The sequence below is a fragment of the Melanotaenia boesemani genome, chromosome 24 (assembly GCF_017639745.1).
Source record: "Melanotaenia boesemani isolate fMelBoe1 chromosome 24, fMelBoe1.pri, whole genome shotgun sequence".
In the NCBI taxonomy this organism is placed as follows: Eukaryota; Metazoa; Chordata; class Actinopteri; order Atheriniformes; family Melanotaeniidae; genus Melanotaenia; species Melanotaenia boesemani.
Window position 1 is genome coordinate 5,657,966 of NC_055705.1, and position 20,461 is coordinate 5,678,426.

At 43.5% G+C, this 20,461-nt stretch overlaps 1 protein-coding gene across 1 annotated transcript; it reads right to left on the reverse strand.

Annotated features, from left to right (window-relative positions):
- Positions 1 to 464: 464 nt before the first annotated feature.
- On the reverse strand, positions 465 to 20,097 carry LOC121635574 (indian hedgehog B protein-like). Its single transcript, XM_041978828.1, has 3 exons — positions 19,730 to 20,097; positions 13,460 to 13,721; positions 465 to 1,803 (listed from the first exon to the last, which is right to left on the reverse strand). Exons 1-3 carry the CDS (start codon positions 20,027 to 20,029, stop codon positions 1,127 to 1,129), a joined length of 1,239 nt encoding a protein of 412 aa, XP_041834762.1. The 5' UTR covers positions 20,030 to 20,097; the 3' UTR covers positions 465 to 1,126.
- Between the last annotated feature and the right edge of the window lie 364 nt (positions 20,098 to 20,461).

A 20,461-nucleotide genomic window follows, 5' to 3' on the forward strand; every position in this document is an offset into this window, starting at 1 on the left:
TTATTATTAGCCGACAACTGTTGCGCACACGCGCCTGCTCTTTACGCACAGACTTATTTTTACGCATTGGAGAGTTTCCTGTCAGGTGTGGGGGCTAAATCAGTCCTGAATCCTCCCTCCTGAAGGGACGCACAGCCATCAGACAGCAACGCGCACCTGCTCACACCCCACACCAGCAGCAGGCGCGTGCACGGCAGGTAGACGTCCAAACTTTCTTCCTCTGGAACATTTGGGTCCATGTTTATGTCTTAACGCTCTGTTTGCTTCTGTGTGAATGTTAGCATCATGCAGGTTTGTCTCTCTGGCTTCTTCTCTTTGTGGTCATTGTGTATTTATTCCAGCTCTTATTTGGTCTTTGTTCCATGTCAAACCTTTCAGACAAAAACATGATGACGAGACCAACATCTAATTTCTATATCATTTAATTCCAAAAATAAATCTTTATAACAATAACTGCATAAACATCACTTGATCTCCTGTAAACAAACAATAAACTTAAATATGAATCTAAAACCTGTATGAAAGCAGGGAGCTGAAGTCCTACAGCTGATGATGGAATGGAAGCTCTGGAATACATTTTCAGCATCTCTAACATAAACCCAACTTTTTTATTCATGCTGGTGTTCAGGTGATTCTAGAGGTAATCAGGATTCTATTGTTTTAAAACGGATGCTTTCCAGTAAAGTAATTCGAGTATGTCCTCCCTTAAAATCCTCTTAATTCAATTCAAACTCTGTTTATATTATTAGGAATATTTTTCCCACTTCTAACCATGTAAACACGGATTAAAACTTTATTTAAGGTGGAAAAAAGTCCACTATAAGTTTTCTTGTAATCTTTCATTAAGGGTAGAAATCCTGCAGCTCCTTTAAGTTTAAAAAGCTTGAGATGAATCTCAGATGTACTGTAGAAACGCCTCAGATCCCTTATGGAGTTTTTTAAAGGTACCCACTTGAAAAACGAGTTAAAATAACAACTGAGGGAAAATCTCATGAACTTTTAATAAATAAAGTTTTGGAAGTGAACTGAAGGGCTGTTTCTCGGCAGGAAGTCCATCATGGTCCCATTGAGCTCCAGGTTTTTTACATTTGGGGTTTCAGGTGGAGATTTCTGCCTGTTTTTCTCTTCAGCTGTGGTCCTGTGCCACCCCCAGTGGGTGGAGGCTCTCTGAGTCCAGCAGCTTCCTCCCCAGCCACAGTAAAAGCTGTGAGTACCAGTGGATCCCATCACTGCAGCCTCCAGTGCTCCCAGTCCAGCTGTGCATCAGCCTGAGGGGGGCGAAGGCCCAGTGGGCCAGCCAGTGCTGGTCCACCACAGCGTAGCAGGATGCCACCACCCCGTCCACCACCACCGTCCCCTGCCGGGTCAGCGGAGCGAACACTCCCCTCCTCATCCTCATGCTGACCCGGCTGATCCGAGACAGACGTCCCACTTTACCCACTGAGACCAGCACACACTGGCCCGGCCGGGCGCTGCCGGCGTACACAGTCCGGAAGGTGTGGCGGGCTGGCACCGCCCCCTCCGAGCAGTTTCCCTCTGATACAAAGACGAGGTGGGAGGTGGTGAGCGAGAGCTGTGCTCCGGCTTCAGTCTGCAGGGTGTAGAAGAGTCTGTGGGTGGTCAGGTCCCGGTCCAGGAAAGTCAGGACTTCACTGAATACCAGCTCCCCTCCATCACTGCCCGATGCAGCCAAGACCCGATCACCGGGGCGCAGGTCCTCCATGAGCTTCTGAGCGCCACTCTCCAACATCACAGAGGCATCACCAGGGAAACAGCCTCCTGACTTCGCCGCCATGGAGTGGTCTGAAGAGGGACAGAGACAGGGAGGGAGGGACGGTGAGAAGCACACTCAGATGTTTTATTCATATAAACTGTCTCAGGTCTGGAGTGTCCAGTCAGAAAAAACATCTCATTTCTCCTTTGGAAGTTTAACGTTTCATAAATGAGGTTTATTGATGTTGACTGTGATGTGTTGGGGGGGGGGGGGGGGGGGGGGGGGGGTAATGAGAGCTGATAGTGAATCTGATGCAGCAGCATGTCTAGAAAAAGTTGGAACAGGGGCAACAAAAGGCTGGAAAAGTAACTGTTACAAAACAATGACTGGGCATAAAAGGAGCATTTCAGAGAAGCAGAGTCTCTCAGAAGGAAAGATTCAGAGAATCTGGGGGAATCTCTGTGCGCGGGAGCCAGGAAAGGCCTTGCAGATTTCAGCAAGACAATGCGGAACTACATCCTTCATCCATTACAGTAGCAGGGCTTCACAGGAGAAGAGTCCGGCTGCTGAACTGGCCTGCCTGCAGTCCAGACCTTTCACCAGTACACAACACCTGGAGCATCATGGAAGCAGAAATCCAGCAACCAAGGTCCAGGACTGTAGAGCAGCTAGAATCCTGCATCAGACCAGAATGGGACAACATTCCTCTCCTAAAATTCCAGCAACTGGTCTCCTCACTTCCCAGATGTTTCCAGACATGTTAGAAGAAGAGATGCTACACCATGCTGAACACCACCCTGGAACTACTTTTTACACTGTGCTGAGTACCACCCTAGAACTACTTTTTACACCATGCTGAACATCACCCTGGAACTACTTTTTACACCACGCTGAACACCACCCTGGAACTACTTTTTACACCGTGCTGAACACCACCCTGGAACTACTTTTTACACCATGCTAAACATCACCCTGGAACTACTTTTTACACCATGCTGAACATCACCCTGGAACTACTTTTTACACCATGCTGAACATCACCCTGGAACTACTTTTTCCACCATGCTAAACATCACCCTGGAACTACTTTTTACACCATGCTGAACATCACCCTGGAACTACTTTTTACACCACGCTGAACACCACCCTGGAACTACTTTTTACACCGTGCTGAACATCACCCTGGAACTACTTTTTTACACCGTGCTGAACATCACCCTGGAACTACTTTTTACACCATGCTGAACATCACCCTGGAACTACTTTTTCCACCATGCTGAACATCACCCTGGAACTACTTTTTACATCACGCTGAACATCACCCTGGAACTACTTTTTCCACCATGCTAAACATCACCCTGGAACTACTTTTTACACCACACTGAACACCACCCTGGAACTACTTATTACACCGTGCTGAACATCACCCTGGAACTACTTTTTACACCATGCTGAACATCACCCTGGAACTACTTTTTCCACCATGCGGAACATCACCCTGGAACTACTTTTCCCACCGTGCTGAACATCACCCTGGAACTACTTTTTCCACCGTGCTGAACATCACCCTGGAACTACTTTTTCCACCGTGCTGAACATCACCCTGGAACTACCTTTTACACAGAGCTGAACATCACCCTGGAACTACTTTTTACACTGAGCTGAACATCACCCTGGAACTACTTTTTACACCGAGCTGAACATCACCCTGGAACTACTTTTTACATCGTGCTGAACATCACCCTGGAACTACTTTTTACACCGTGCTGAACATCACCCTGGAACTACTTTTTACACCATGCTGAACATCACCCTGGAACTATTTTTTACACCGTGCTGAACATCACCCTGGAACTACTTTTTCTACCGTGCTGAACATCACCCTGGAACTACTTTTTACACCGTGCTGAACATCACCCTGGAACTACTTTTTACACCGTGCTGAACATCACCCTGGAACTACTTTTTACACCGTGCTGAACATCACCCTGGAACTACTTTTTACATCGTGCTGAACATCACCCTGGAACTACTTTTTCCACCGTGCTGAACATCACCCTGGAACTACTTTCTCCAGACGTGTTGCTGCCATCATGTTGTTGACTGATGACCTGATGAGGTTTTTATTTAGTGTCCTGACTTTGTTGGAGTTGTTCTTGTACTTCATAGTCTAATAAAGGTATAAAACTCAGTCATAGTTTCTGCTTCTGATCTAGTAACTAAATTGTTATTTCAACTTATGACTTTTTGTTTGTTTTTATTTAAATGGCAGAAATTTTTACTAACTGTCATCAAAGAGACTAAATTTAGATTAGAAAGACTACTTTTCGCCATGGTGCAGTGACCTGGGAGCTCTTAGGTAATAAGATAAATACTGAGGCAAAGCAAACTGTTATTTCTATTTTTCAGAAAAACCTCCTAAACAGACGTTCTGAAAGTAAATGAAGATTGTCTCCACAATAATCAGGTTCCTCTTCATGTTTTTGGTGTTTAGAAAGCTCAGAAAATACATATGCCTGTTATTATATCTGAGAAAATTCCAATAAAACAGGAGAAATGTTAGTTTTTTCTCTCTGATGGGGTAACACCGTGCTAACACAGTCACCAGGACGTAGTAACAGCTTGGGCATGGCTGTGGGCGGGGCCAATGAATTTATAAGAAGTCAAATTATAGATTAGGTCCCATTAAAGTATTTTACTCAATTTATTAAAAAAAAAGAAGAAGAAAAACCTTTTGCAGACACTTAGCCTGAAATTGGAGCTAATGCACATCAGCTGTGACCAACAGATAGATAGATAGATAGATAGATAGATAGATAGATAGATAGATAGATAGATAGATAGATAGATAGATAGATAGATAGATAGATATCCTGCAGGCTCTCTTGGCTCTGGCTGAAGAAATGGCGCCACCTACAGTTCGTCTTGTGAAACCACTCGTATTAATCACATGAGAAAGGAAATATTTTCTAAATTCAGTTTAAACAAACCTGCAGGAACAACAGCTGCTTCCTCATCATTTCAACCTAATGTGGTTCACAAGCTTGTTTTCATATAAATATAAAGGAGTCAAAACATCATTTTGACTCCTTTATATTTAATTCTGTGTATTTCTCTGATAATTTTTTACTATTTCAATAAATGTGGACCAACTCCCTCTGAATAAATATTGACATTTCTCATTCCAACTTAAAGAACAATAACTGAGATAAAGGCTCCTGTTTGCAGCCGCCGGCTTTGCTTCAGTGTTCATGCACCTGAAAGTGACACCCGAGGACGTCTGGAGTCCATGTGAGGAGAAATATTTGGAGGAAAGTGAGGAAGTTGTGGCCAGGTGATAAGACAGGTGACTTGAAGGAGGAAGGAGCAGAGCAGGTTAATCATCAGACAGGAAAGCTCTCAGTCGGCTTTAGAAATGAGCCTTTACCGGCTGTTTCATTTGAATAAGACTAATCTGTCTCATTAATCACCTTTTAGCTGAAATGTCTGTATGAAAACAGGATTTTTCTGTCATTTCACTGACACTTCCCAACCCACCAAGACCAGGAATACTTCATAGAAAAGACAAATAGTGGATGTCCTCACCCATCCACTCCAGCATGACACTTAACATTTAACAATTCATGGGTCACATCATTAATCTACATTTATGCTCGTACAGAGCAGCACGATGCTGATGACGTGAGTTTAACCAGGACTGGAACTAAGGCTGATCAACCTAACCCTGAAGCTCTCTGTGGTGACCCATCTTCCTCTGGGTAAGCAACTTTAGGGTCCTTGTTTGCAAAAAAACCCCCACCAAACCACCTGAAAGTTGGGGCACGGGTAAATGAAAAACAATTACTAAAGGTGATCCCTTTAGTTAGAAATGCTAAATTTAGAGCAGGCTTTGGTGGAGTCTGTGCTCTCAGTTACTGTTTTTTTTTTCTTGTTTTCTGTGTATATCGTCTAGCACAGGAATTTTCAAACTGGGGGTCAAAACCCCCATGGGGATTGCAAGACAATTTCAGAGGGTCACCAGATAATTTTAAAAATATATCGCCTACATTTTTCAAATACATTTGGGATTTTTACCAGAGTTGTCAAAATAAATCATTAATGAAGAGATAATTTAATTTTTAACACATTAACTTATAAACAACAAAGTTAGTACACATGCCGTATTAAAAATCTGAATTTGACATTATCTCCACAACAGAAGCTGGTTTGGGGCATGTAGGTGGTTTGTCACAGCAGTAAACTGCCTAAAATCACTTCATCCTCCTTTTCATGACAATTCTGTCAGTTTTCCAGTCTTACATTTAGAGCAGGGGTGTCAAACTTGAGGGCTGGTGTCCTGCAGGTTTTCATTGTCTCCCTGATCTAACACACCTAACTGAAAATAATGGGTTATTGTAAAGAAGTTGGCAAGAAGCTGCCGAATCCATTTGATTTTATTCAGGTGTGTTGGATCAAAGCAATAACTACGACCTGCGGGCTGGTTGTTCAAACGTAATCCTGGAGGATTTTGGTTATCGGATAGGATCAAATCTTGAAAATGCGTTGTTCAAAATGGAAATCCAGATTCCGAAATCCACTTGGATCACGTAAGCCAATCCTGGTTGTTATCCGGATAAAACCCTCAGTTTGGGTTGTTCAAAGCTTTTGAGAAGAATTCGGTTAACTTTGATCCAAAAAAACAGGATAATCTGGATGCCAACAGAGGGCAGGATTACAAGGCGGATCACTGCATAATCAGAGAAGAACCTGTCAAAAAATGAAATTTCTAACGACTGCATCCCTCACTACACGTTCCGCCCGTCCCTCATTCTGACAGAATGACAGAGGTTGGTCCAGTACTTCCATCCAGTGCATCATTAACATGGTCACAGAGAGGGAGATTCCACCTGGTTGCCATGTTATGCAGGACAATACATGCACGTATTATGTTACATGCTCCTGATGGTTCCACTTGCAAAGCATGCAAACCGTCTCTTCTACCCGCTGTTCTTCACATAGCCAGCAGCGAACACTGATCTACATGCTGGAAATCCGGATTACGTGATTTTGGATCAGGGTGATCCAATCCTATTTTGCTTTGAACAACCGGGGTAAAAGTAAGCCGGATTACGTGATCCGCTGTCCTGAAAAACGGGATTACAAAATCCGGATAGCTTTTATCCGGATTAAATTTTTTGAACAACCGGCCCTGCAGGATAGCGGCACCTTGAGGACCAGATTTTGACACCCCTGATTTGGAGGATGCTGCAAGATGACCTATTTGATATATCACACAATTAACCACAAATATATTGTCGCGTGGGGTGGGGGTCTGGAACACCAATGCATTTGCAGGAACCAGTGGCATAGGTCTGTAGACCTGAGGGTTGTGGCTCAAAAAGTTTAGAAACCACCATATTAAAGAATATGTGATATTTCACAATGTTAAAACTTTTTTTAAATGTTATTCATCTATCTGAACAGCAGGCTATAGATGATCTAGTGATTTTCCGAGATGCGGAAACAGCTTTTGACCGCGTTGAATGGTCTTAATTATCTTTTACACTTGAACAGTTGGGCTTAGGTGATGGCTTTATTAGATGGGGGAGGGTCCTGTTTACTCAAATATTGGCTATAGTTATAATCATTGAACTGAGGTCCAAAAATTTCATGGTCCAGGGGGGGTGCAGACAGGGCTGTCCTTTGTCACTACTTCTGTTTGCAAAGGCAACCGAACCTCCAGCGGAAGCTATCCAGTGAGGTCTCTTAGTGGCTGGACTGGACGTGGGTGAAAACTCACATAAAATTACATTATACGCAGATGATGTGCTACTGTTCCTGTTAAACTCTCTATCAGTCCCCAGACTTATTCAGATTATTGCCGGTTTGCAGCCTTCTCTGGATACAAAGTTAACCTCTCCAAATCAAAGGCAATGCCGCTGGATAATTTGTGACAACAGCCTGATGACCCTGATCCTGATCATTCAAATGGTCCCCTGCAATGTTTCATATATTTAGACATATATTACACCTACATCTAATCAGATGTTTCAAGCCAACTTTGATAGATAGATAGAAGTACTTTATCCATTATTTGATAAAATCAAACAGGATCTTGAGAGGTGGAAAAATCTTCTCTAATCCTGGCTGGGCTGAGTTTTACTTCGTAAAATGAATATCTTTCCACGTTTGCTCTATCTGATACAAATGACCCCTCTCTAATGTAATCACAAAATACTTAAAAACATAATGGTTGGTTTGGTGCTTTTATCTGGCATAAACAAAGACCATGAATTAGGATACCACATTGCAGTTACCATGTTCAATGGATTTTCCAGACATTGAAAGATATCAGTTGAGTGTCCATCTGAGATACGTAGCTGATTGGATTAAAGACGATGTGTCCTGTGTCTGGCTGGGTTTTGAGAAGTCTTTGTGCACTTGCCCTCTAAGAAATCAAATTTTTTATTAATAAAATGAAGTGTATTAAAAAAACTCTGTAGTAATCCAGTTACAATGAATACTGTTAGAGCCTGGAGAATTACACAGCATCGGCAGAGCAGGACTTTCACCCCGATCACTGATAACCCCGATTTTCTCCAGGGACCCCGAGCAGGGCTTTCAAATACTGGGCAGCTAAAGGCTGTGTATACCAAAGCCTGGTATACACATAAGAATTTTTAAATCTGAAGAGATTTTTATCTGTTCAAGACCCCACACATGAAGATAAATAATCAGATATTTAACAGTGTTGATGGTACTGTGTGTGGTGGGTCCTATAATCTCATCACAGAACAACAATCATAAACAATGCTGTCCCACAACCGATCTAGAATCTAGTCCTCCATGCCAGAAATCTCGCGTGATCAAACGTGATGTAACAAAAACAAAGAAGAAGAACCATGGCAACAATCGGAAAACACAACAAACAGCATGGCAGAGGACATGATGGTGGTCTTGGGACTATTGTTAACAGAAAAATCCAGAACTGAAAAAATAGCAGACTGGAGACGGCATGAGCACAGACTTTATATCCTACCTGCTTCCCAGTCAGCTCGCTCTCTGATTGGCTACGTTCCGTTCCACGTCACAATTCACAGAGTCACAACTCAGGAGTCGTCGGCTTTCCATACGTGAAGATTTTTGGTCGTAAATTTTGAACATGTTTAATACTTCCAATTGTCGGCCACGATCCGTTTCGGAGCTGACTATCGGGACAAATTCGCTCGTAACACATCTCAGACCAAATAATAATTTTATAGGAAAGAAAATCGGGTGTTTGACGTCTTTGGTTGAGAAGGGGCAAAATCAGCCCAATGATCTATATGTGTGTACCTAGCTTAAAGGAATATCCTGATGGCCTTATCAACATGACTTTAACAAAATAACAGATAAATATGGCAGATCAGGAAAATCATTTTTGATACTTTCAGATGAGAGATTTTAATACAAAAAGCACTTCACTTCTTGCTGATATGAAGGTCACACAGATGGAAAAACAAGTGCTTCTTTCTTAAGGGGATGCTGCCATTAGAGCCTTTTGTGCTGGTTTACAGGACTGTTCCAGTTTTGTTTTCAGGTGTTGGGAGTGATCTGGGAGAAGGAGCAGGGTGTTGTGCTAACTGAGGATATACCGGATGACATCTGGGATAACACAAAGAAAATAACGGTTTGTAACCAGACAAGAGTGATGAACTTAAGAAACTGCATAGAGCACACGCTGCTCCAAAACATCTCTTCAAATATAAAAAGGATGTCTCTCCACTCTGTCTTAATGTAAAATGGGAAATAGTGATCTTACTCACAGTTCTTGTCTTGTGTTAAAAACAAAAACATTGGAAGAATGTTTTTTTGTTAAATGCAAAAGGTTCTGAAAGGACCTTGAATCCAACCTGGTTTCCCTTGTTCTCGGTCTTCTCGGTTGTAACTTAACTGATAAACTGTATGGTGTTCTGACTTTTTGTCCCAGAAAGAGTGTTCTACAAAAAGTCCCATCAGTTACATGACGGCATCGGACGATATTAGAATACATACGGTACCTCTGGACTTCCTGACTTTTGCATCCCACAACTAATACCTTAAAAAAATATGGAAACCATTTGATTACATTAAAGTAAATATTTCTGCTATAATGACGAGAGCATTTGTATAAAAAAAACAACAATAAAAAAAAAACAACCTTTTATTCTTCTTATTGATTTATTTTACCCTCCAAGCTCCCATTTCACTCTGTATTTTATCATCTACCTGCCACTTGGAGCTGATGTTTAACTGTTATGCTGATACTCCAGCTTGTTTTTGTGCTGTTCTGTCTTATTTGTCTATGTATGAATATTTATTAATAAAATTTCATTAAAAAAAAAAAAAAGTAAAAAATGCCCCATTACCTAGTCCTTAAACAAAAAACAAAAAAGGTAAAATGTCATTTTCCCAAACATTGACCTTTGAAATTGACCTTTTCATCTACATCCTGGTACGTTGGTACTCTTCCTCTAGCTGACTACAGGCCAGCCTACTCCCCATGCACCTTTGAGAGGGATTTAATGAAGGATTTACTTTCCCACAGCAGGATTTCTCATTTTTGTTCTGTTCAGGATTTTTGAAGAAGAAATAAAAGGTAGATAAAAAAAAGTATAAATCATCAAAAACAAATTAAAAATACCAACTTGATTGGTTGCCCATCTGATCAAGTCAAGGACTGGGCCCTCGCAACCCGATCTGGGAGGGAAGAGGAGAGGAAGTAGGGGAAAGGAGAAAGGAAGCAGGAAAGGGGAGAAAGAAGGAAATCTGTTACCACTCAGTGAAAAATGTTTTCAGTGGCTGTTTAACACCAGGCTGAGATTTTCAGCACACCTCTGCGTTCAGGTCTAGATGGCACTTTGGTGCTACTTTTCATGCTAGCTGCACATTTTCCAACATTAGCCCTGTGACCAGCAGCTATGTGGCGCCATGATGGGAAAATAGGCAGTTTCCCAGCAGGAGGACGAGGTCTGCAGACCCCAGCAGCTGGATGGATGCTTGTGTTGGTGTGGAGGGTGTCAGGGTTTCTACCTACAGCCTCCAGGATCTGAAACTTTAAGGCTGTGGTCTACAGGCTTGTTCATCAGAACATCTAACTGGTGGTTCTAATGCTGGACTGGGATTATCATGTAGATATTCTAAGAACCAGAGCGTTTACTGGGAAAAAAAACCAAACCAGTAATGGCTTCCATGGCTTTTCATTTCAAGTAAATCTGTTGAATCTGCTGAGAGAAAAAAAGACTAGACCCAACATGATCCCGTCTTCAGGACACCCTGCCCTCCTGCGAGAAACAGCTCTTGGTTCTAGACCAGCAAAACCATCATACTGACCTGAAACCAATTTTCTTGGCTAAACAACAACAAACAAACCAGCTAATCTGAGAGCAGGAACCAGTGGCAGAGGTCTGTAGAAAGGCCGGTTTAGACGTTTTTTTTTTTTTTTTTTAGAGGTGTGCTAGCTCAGGTGGCTTTTGTTGGAAAGTTCAGGTCCAAGAAAAGTTCCTGTATGTTCAGAGAGCTCTACCTCTGGATCGGGAACCTTTTAATAGTATCAGTAAAGTCCCGGGACTTCTGGTGTTGGCTAATGGCTGCTGAAAAATGACGGCAGAATTTCTGCCAGAAGGAATGGTCACGTACGGATCTGAGATGAATAATTCAGCAGTGAATCTGCATAATTTTACAGCAGCTTCAGCTGAGACGTCGACATCAAAGAAACCACGATAAATAACAGAGAGGAACAAGGACGCCGTCAGCTGTTAATCTCTCGTTGCTGCTGGTTTTATAGAAATAGCGGAAATAAACAATCAACGACCCAGATCCTGTATCCTGAATTTGGGGAAACGCTCAGCAGGAGAAAGTGACGTGAAATGGAGGATTATTTTTTAAATTCATTAAAATGCAGAAGTAAGATTTTCCTCTTTCAGGTGTTCAGGTATTCAAGCCAGTCTGAGGAAACAGGAAATGGCTGACAAAGGAGGAAACAGGAAGCTAAGCGGAGAGCCAGGTATCTGTAGATGTCAGTAAGCAGGACAGTAAACAGAAAAGCAGAAGAACTTTGACTATTTTCACTCAGCTGAATGCTGGAGAGACATCCAGCCACTTATTAAGGTGTTATTAATGTCTGAGCCACCTGACCTGCTGGAAGTTAATCTGTTACATTATTCCTTCTTAACAGTTCAGATTGTCAGCAGGTGTTATGTCTCTGAACAGGTTTCAAGTTTTTACTCACAGTGAAGTGAAAAGTTGTCTTTTCATCCACCTCTTCATCTTGTTAAAAACCTGCTTTGCAGACCCCATCGGTGTTAGAAAGAAGTGAGAAACGGGAGCGATACGAACCATCCGGCCTTCAGCTCAGATCATAAATCATTTATGGAAAGATGGTGGTTTGGGTTAAAGATTGAACAAGAGCAGTCTGATGCTGCATACCTCCTTCTCAACCAGATGGAGAACTTTTCCAACCTTAAAAAAGCGCCTGAAGCTTAGTTAGCATTATGAAAACTGTACAATCAGTTGCTGAGTCAAGTGTTGCAGGAAGCTGTTAGCATTGTAGCTTTGGCTTTGGTTTCAGAAGGCAGGCTGGGTGACGGCTTGCTGTGGTTATGGTGGTCAGGGTTTTGGTCTGCTTACTGGACAGCTGAGGGGGAGTTGTGTGATTGTGGTGGTTTCTAAGCTGGTGGAGGATGGGAGGTAAAGGATCTGCTCGGTTTTTGTGAATATCTACTCTAATTAAATGTTTTATTTGCAGGACTACTGAAAAGGAATAGTAAGATACAACAGCAGTGATTAAGTTTTGGTTTCAATCCAGATCCTGTCCCTACTCCAGCTTAACATGGTGGTGGGGGGTTGGTGGTCTCAGGATAGGGGTCAGACTAAGACTTTGATGAACCAGCACAGAGTTGGTTTAGATACCTTACTTGGAAGGAGGAAATGGGGAACTTTCCTGGCCAGGCCTGAGAGAGGAACTCATTGGCGAGTGCCTGGTGGTCAAGCCTTCGAGAGGAAAATCGAGGTTGGGTACACTGTGAGCTGGGGACCATGGGCCTGGCCAGGCCAATTCCCTGCATCACAGACTGGTTGTTGGGATGTGGAACGTAACCTTGCTAGTGGGTAGGGAGACTGAGCTGGTGTATGAGGTGAAGCTGTACCAACTAGATATTGTTGGGTTGGCCTCTCCATGTCGCCTGGAACCAAAGAGGGGATGGACTCCTATATTCTGGACTTGCTCGGGGGGCAGGTGTTGGGTGGTTGGGGGATGCTCACAAGCCCCCAGAAAAGCACCTTGGGGTTAGAGTTCTCCCCAGTGAGTGAGGATCACCTCCCTGTGGCTGTAAATGGCATGAGGGAAGGCTTTGACAGCAGCCTTCTTGGAGTCTCTGGATGGTGTTCTGGAGGGGTGGCAACTGGGGTGTCCATTGTTCTCCAGGGGGTCTTAAATACCCACTAGGAAAATGTTAGACTAACCTGGCAAGATGTGACTGGAAGGAATGATGTACCGGATCAGAACCCGAGTTTATTATTGGACTTTGGTGCCAGCATAAGGAGGTTCATAAGTAGCAGGCCACCTTAGGACAAAGGTCGATGGTGGATTTTATAACTGTATTATCAGACATCCGGCTGTCTATTTTAGATTGTCAACACCTCAATGAGTGCGAGAAAAATCTGTAACTTGAAATCAGTGATTGAGTCAGGACCATCAGGCTTTGATAAACCCTTTAACACACAAGCCTATAAAACAAAATTCTTCACCTGACTTGACGCTGCAGTGGATGTGAGCTTTGGACTCATAGTAGACCCAATCGAATCCAGCCTCCACAGCCAGTCTCGCCAGCATGCCGTACTTGTTCCGGTCCCGGTCTGAAGTAGTGATGTCCACCGCCCGGCCCTCGTAATGCAGTGACTCCTCCGAGTGGTGGCCGTCCTCATCCCAACCCTCTGTGACCCGCAGCCGAACTCCAGGCCAGTGGTTCATCACCGAGATGGCCAGAGAGTTCAGCTTGTCTTTGCAGCGCTGCATTGGAGGAGACACAGCAGACGTCATGAACACTCCAAACATCGATACAATCCCAGATTTCAGGCTAAATCTTGTTCTATTTGCTTATTTGCTTGAGAGTGTCCACATACTTTTGGCTGCATGATTTATGCTCAGATACATAAAGAAAAAGAAACAACTTTTAATAAAAAGGAGTTCATGTTTAGATTCATGGTTAAAAATCAGTTCAGATCTTATGCAGACGATACGTTGCTGTTCATTAGGAAAATTAACCCAAATAGGTTGATAAAAATATTAGTTTTTCTATTAAACAGTTTTCCTTTTAAAGACCAATTCTGACCTTTTCATCCAAATTTCTGATATCTATACCTCCTTCCCAAATTATTCCTCTCACATTATTTTCTTTTTCTGTGTACAGCTGCATATAACTCATGTAATCATGCAAATGGATGATTCAAATTAACTTACTGCAGCTGGTTTGAATTTTCATTATTCAGAAATTAAAACCCCTTTCCAGTTCCTTTTTCCTCCTCTGCTGCACAACATGGAAACCATTCAGAAAAGCATGGGCCCTTCACAAAGACCCATTCTACCAGCATCCATGGACTCCCCATCACCCTGGTCACCCACTCCCCCTCCACCACCTTGTCTGTGGCTCCAGCCTTCCCACAATGGACCCCTGCTGTCCCAGACCAGTTTGCTGTTTGCTCTCTGTGGTGAAGTGAGCTTGGAGGCTATGCTGAGGATGGATGGAGGGATGAGGGGTGAAGAGGGAACTGTGAGGTTAAATGGGGTGGTTGAGTGGGGGGTGACAGGAACATGAGGTCCTCAGCGTCCCTCTAATCCTGGACTCTGGTCAGGTTGAGCAAACAGGAGGTGAGAGGGCCTATTGAAGGACTTGTTGAACTCCCTCCTGCTCTGGCTCAAGTAAATAACTCTTCCATTCTGCCACGGTTATCTAATCAGATGCCGCTGTCTGGGCGGCTGCACGAAGTCTCAGGTGACCTCTCAGGTACATTGTCTTATTATTATAAAAGGCATGCAAAGAATTCATTAAAAACACTCTGTGAACATCTCTGTGAAACTTTTAAACATCATCAATCCAGTTTTCATTCCAGTTCACCCATTTTAAACCCCTGAATACATTTTCTTCTGTTAAAAGTTATTATGCTTGTAAAATAGTTATCTGAGTGGATTAAATCAAAAAGAACAAATTATAGAGTCCACTTTCTGCACACGAGGTTCCTGCATAGAGAAACTGAACAGACTGGCCTGAAGAGGGCGATGATTTGCTTTTAAAATTTATGGTTTACAATTGGTCAGAGAACAGTAGAGCCATTTCTCGTAAAATTAAGAAGAATCCAGAAAATTAGCAACCAGAGAACAAATGAAAAATAAGAAATAAAGAAAGTTTCAGCACAAAATTTCAACAATTTCTTGTTGGATTTAGCAAAAAATTAGAGAGGATGAGATGCACTAACACTGACTGGCCAGATGAGGGCACTATTTATTTTGATCAAACATGATCCAGAATGTCACAGATGAATTCAATGAATAAAAATAAAATTCTGGGTTTAATTTCATTTGTGAACATTATTTCATTTAAGTATTCTGACTTGAATATATTACCAAAACTTTGAGGAATGAAGCATTTTGGTACTAAACTGACAAACTGTAACCTGTAACATTGTCTTTAATAGAATATAATTCATGGATAAAACGTCCGGTTGTTATTAATTCTCATCGTAAATCAGTCAGATGTTCTCTGGAGAGCAAAATGCAGAATAAATAAATGCTCTGAAGTTAAATCAATGGAAATAAGATGAAGATGTAAAAATGGGGGTTGGGTCACTGATGAGGGGGATTCTCTGCACGATGCTTCAACTTCTATTTAATGAGAATAGATTAGAGGAAATGTGTTGGATAAAACTTTTAATCCAGAAGATTAAAAATAGTGTGAATTACCCGGTAGTATTTTATGTGGTGGATCAATTATTCCCACCTAATGTATCTTATTTGATATATACAGTTTCTGAGACCTACTTCATTACCAAATGGTAGAAATCTTGTGTGTTGCACCATCTTGTGGTGCCGCCATTACTGTGGTGGCAAGTCCTAATGACCTCGTATCAGCTACCAGTCAACATGGACAGCCTCATAGACATCTGGACTGAGGACATTCAAAGTGATTCTCTTATCCTTGTTAGTTAGACATCAGTGCATTAAGGTAAATATAAGTGCGTTTCCATTACCCCTTGAATTGCACAAAACCTAAATATCACAATAAAAAACGGCAATGGAAACACCTACATTTAGAAAAACCTCTCAAATATGGCTAAAAAGTTTTTATGCTCTCATGAGGTGGTTCTTTAGACGTGTCGACATAAAAGTATATCACAGAAGTGTAATGGAAACACTTTTATGCATTTACACGTCCCCGGACGTGACGTGGGGGTCACATTACCAGTTCGCTTTTATTTTGCGAAATACTGTAATGGAAACGCAGTTTATGATTCATCTGACAGAAACTGCTTTTAATAACTGATAATCCACACTAGAATATAAAACATATCAGTTTAGCTGTTAGATGGTGATGATGATGAAGATGAAGGATTTATATTTAATGTTGTCATGTGACTGCTCTCCAGTTTCTAGTTATTGTCCAGTCAGCTGCAGCAGTGGAACAGAGGTTGGTGGTCTGAGATTATTTTAGCTAAAACCACATCCTCACTAACTTCCTGCTGCGTTCAAGGTCATCAGTTCATCTCATTAAAGTGAACCTGAATTCATCATGTGAAGGATCACCTCTAATTTAAGGCCCATTTATGCTCCCTTACGTACGCAGTTCAGCCCCAACGTGGCCGAAAAGACACTGGGGGCCAGCGGGAGATACGAAGGGAAGATCACCCAGACGTACGACATCTAAGGGCTGAGATATACTAGCTGTGAACGCTAACGTACACGTCAACGCTCTGCTATGTTTGTGTAAATACTTCCTGCAAACTATGAAGCACGGCATGGCAAAAACACTCAGTAATGGAGGTCATCATAGGGGCAGTACACAGCACCTGGACTCTGAAATGATGAAAAGGTCAATCTACCTGCCACACTGTGTTTCTGGGGCCTAAAAGCCCCTAAAACGCTTGTAATCTGTTGCCAGCTGTGCAGGTATGAGTGTTTATCACTGTGCTGGTATAGCCCAGCCCTGAGATTGCTCTCTGGTCTCGTCTCCAGGCTCCAAACCTGCTCACATATCCGTCTTTACAGACTTGGTATAAAACTTTACTCATTGCTGTAACTTGTTGGCTCTTTCTGCTGCATCAGTGTAAGAAGTCATCTCCCTCCAGGCTCTGTTGTCTCCTCTGTCTCCTCGACTTCATCTCTTTCCATTTGATAGGAATTCCAGTAAAATCAAACTGGTCCTGGGAGTCCAGCTCTGAAATGAGCATCAGACTGGTGAGCTTTGTGTTATTCAGTGAATTTCTGGATTGTTTTTAATCCTCTCTTGTGGTGAACCCATGTTCACCGATTTCAGAGTTCCTTAACCGTTTTGTTTTAATCTGATTATCATCTTAACGGGTTAGTTGGTGTAACTCACGGTGGATTCGTCCATTACTGAGGAAAACAGGACTTTTAGCTCAGCTTAGTCCAGATCTTTCAGGTGTACCTGTAAATTCTGCCTTTCTGGCAGACCTCCTTCATTCATGCAGCTACCGTAGCTTGGTGTTTCTAGAATGACCCTCCATCTCTTTCATGAACTTAACCAGATCAGAAAAAATGTGCATCAGCCAGTTCATTTAGTTCTGAAACCGTTTGGTGACATCAGTTAACAACAAACAAAAGAAAAACTTCTTTTATTCTTAAATCATGGGCACGATTACTATTAAACCAACCACCCTGTAGCCCACTTACTATTCTATAATTACTCAACATTTAAATACAGCCAGGTTAAATGATAGTTGTACATAAGTGTGTACTTAACTAACACGTAGCCACAGGTTAATGATCTCTTCCACACGGTAATAGAGCCTGACCACGGAAGAACTTTCTTCTCTGTTCCCATCAGACGGGCTCAGTAGTTTTCTGCTATAAAGTTTTAAAAACTGTTCATTTGCTGCAAGCGCGTCTCTCTTTTCTTTAGAAACAGCAGTTAGCAGCAAATGTATCCCAGCCTGAAAACGGCACCATCGGGTCAAATTAAAGGTTCAAATCTGAAACTTTATATCTGCTGGCTCTTGCCTTTCTTTGAATAAAATCCTGTTTTCTGGATTTATGCCACCTTATCTGTAAAATGGAAGAAATCAGACTTGCTCCTTTCTGAAAGCCCTCAGTGATGAAGCCCGACCAAACGGCTTCAGATGGGAAATAAACCCTATAAATGTCTTTTTCCATGTTGGCTGTGATAAGAATAGCTCGCGGCTCGTGGCCACAGATGCCTTTTCACTGTGTTGAGCGTGGATTTTGAGCGTCTTGTGTTTTCCTTCTGCGGTCAGGGCAACGACGCTGAACTTCATAAATCAGACGATAGATTTAGTTTCTTTTCCTTTCGAGGTGTGCAGGTCGATGGGGGTTTCTGTAGGGTGGTTTAGACACTAAACCGCTGGCTGCACAAACATTTGACAACGTGCGCCTGTGCGGAGCTTTGCGCTGCAAAAAGGGTCATTAAGACCTGTGAGGCCTTAAAATGAGGGAAAAATCTGGAAAATGCAACTAAACTCCCAAAACTTTCTGTGCCCATTTTAGGCAAATTCGCTTCAAGAAATCCCGATGATTTATATAAAATTTTACCTAACACGGCTAGTTAAATAAAAACCTATCAAACATGTAAATGAACATAAGAATCAACTTTTTGCAGCGCGGCCTCCCTCCTGAACAGTCCGGTCTGTCTGCAGCGCACGAGCTCCCAGGAAAAGCGAATAAAAGCTAAATTATGACGGGAAAACTCCGTATAATTAAGGCTTCAACACAAGTGAAGCGGGGTATTTTTGCACGCGAGCGCTGCGAAAACAAACAGAAAAGTAAGAGGGAATAGTAAAAGACAAGCAGGAGGCTGTCTCCTGCGGCTTGGAGCCCATAAATTGTGAGCAGGTCCCCGCCGCGTGCGTCTGCATGTGCGCGCTGGAGGAAAACATGAAAGATGCTTCAGATTTGTCTGAACTTTAAATTAGAAATATTAACAGCAAAATGTTCGGAAACCACCTTATCCGGTTTGTTTGCAGGATTAAAGCTGCACATGCGCAGATTCATCACGGCAGCAGAGACTCCTGCGGAGTTTTCTTTCAGCGCGCGCAGCGAGGTGACAGCTCAAGACTGGAGCGCGCGCTCTCATTCCCCACGTGGGTCTGTGGACATAAACGGGAGGAAGCCGCGGTCATAGAGTCAGATATAAATACTTTATTCCTGGGGAAATTGGGAGTCAAATAAATTCCACGCGGGGCCACATCAATGAGGACGTCGTAAAAGTTTCTGACAGTCCAAAAGGCGACTGTGAGGCCAGACCAGCGGGGCTAAAAACGACCAAACACCACTTTTGGCTGTTTTTCCACCAAAAAACATGATCTCAAACAGAGGACATAGTGTTTTAATTAGGAGCCACCGCTCTGCGCGCGTTTATAAAAGGGTTGCCTTTTATTTTTACGCACGAGCTGCCCGCAGTCCAGCCGGTCACCTCCGCAGCTCCACTGAGTCAACAAGCTGCAGGAGTTTAGAATCGACCGGAGAACGAGCTGTGCAAACAGGAGGGAGGTTAATCCAGAGTCACACAGCTTAAAAGAAAAAAGAAACTAAAGTACTTTGATGAGAGGAAAAATAAAGACATTATCAAAAAGCTGAAACAGATTTAAACATCGCGAGCTCTCCTGTTTACTGACTTGATTTGCTCTACAGTCAATCAACAAAAATGCGGAACAGATAAGAAGCGTCCACGCGCTTAAATACCGGCCAAAGTGCACCTAAAACCGCCTGGAAACGCCTCCACAGGACCTGGGATAAGGTCCTGGGGGGCCCGGGGGAGGCTGCGGGGTTACCTGCGTCATCAGGCGGTCTGCACCTGTGTTCTCCTCGTCCTTGAAGATGATGTCGGGGTTGTAGTTGGGGATAAGCTCGCTGAAGCGAGCAGAGAACTGGGTGATCTTCCCTTCGTATCTCCCGCTGGCCCCCAGCGTCTTTTCGGCCACGTTGGGGCTGAACTGCTTGTAAGCGAGCGGCGCGAGCTTCCGGGCTGACCGCCTCTTCCCGTAGCCTCTGCCCGGTCCGCAGCCCTCGCTGGTCGGGGAGAGGAGGAAGGCGCAGCCGGCGAGGCACGTCACCAGCGTCTGGAGCAGCATCCTGCCCCCCCGGGCAGGAGGCCCAAAAATCAGCGCTGTGCTTTGGAGCGCGCCCACAGTCCGCGTGGCTCCCCGTCACAGTATTTAGAGTGGAGGTGACGGGGCAGGACTCAGCGTGGAGTCCCCGCTGGTCGACATTCCCGGCGCGTAAAAGCGCCAAATGGAGAGATGCTGCCCTCTGCGCGGCACGCGGCTTGTGTCTGAGCGCACGCGGAGGCAGGGGCATAAATAGGTGAGGTGGGTTTATCTTGGCAAGCAGGTTCAAAGCGGTCCCCTCCGTGTCGAAGCTGTGAGAAACGCGCGGTGCGTGGGCCGTCTGCCGGACGTCCCGCAGCGGTTTCTGCCTCCCGGCTGGTCGCTGCTGGCGCGACTGGTGCTAGAGGACTCCCTCCAGGTCAGATGAGGGGCCGCCCCTGCTGGACCTGCCCACTG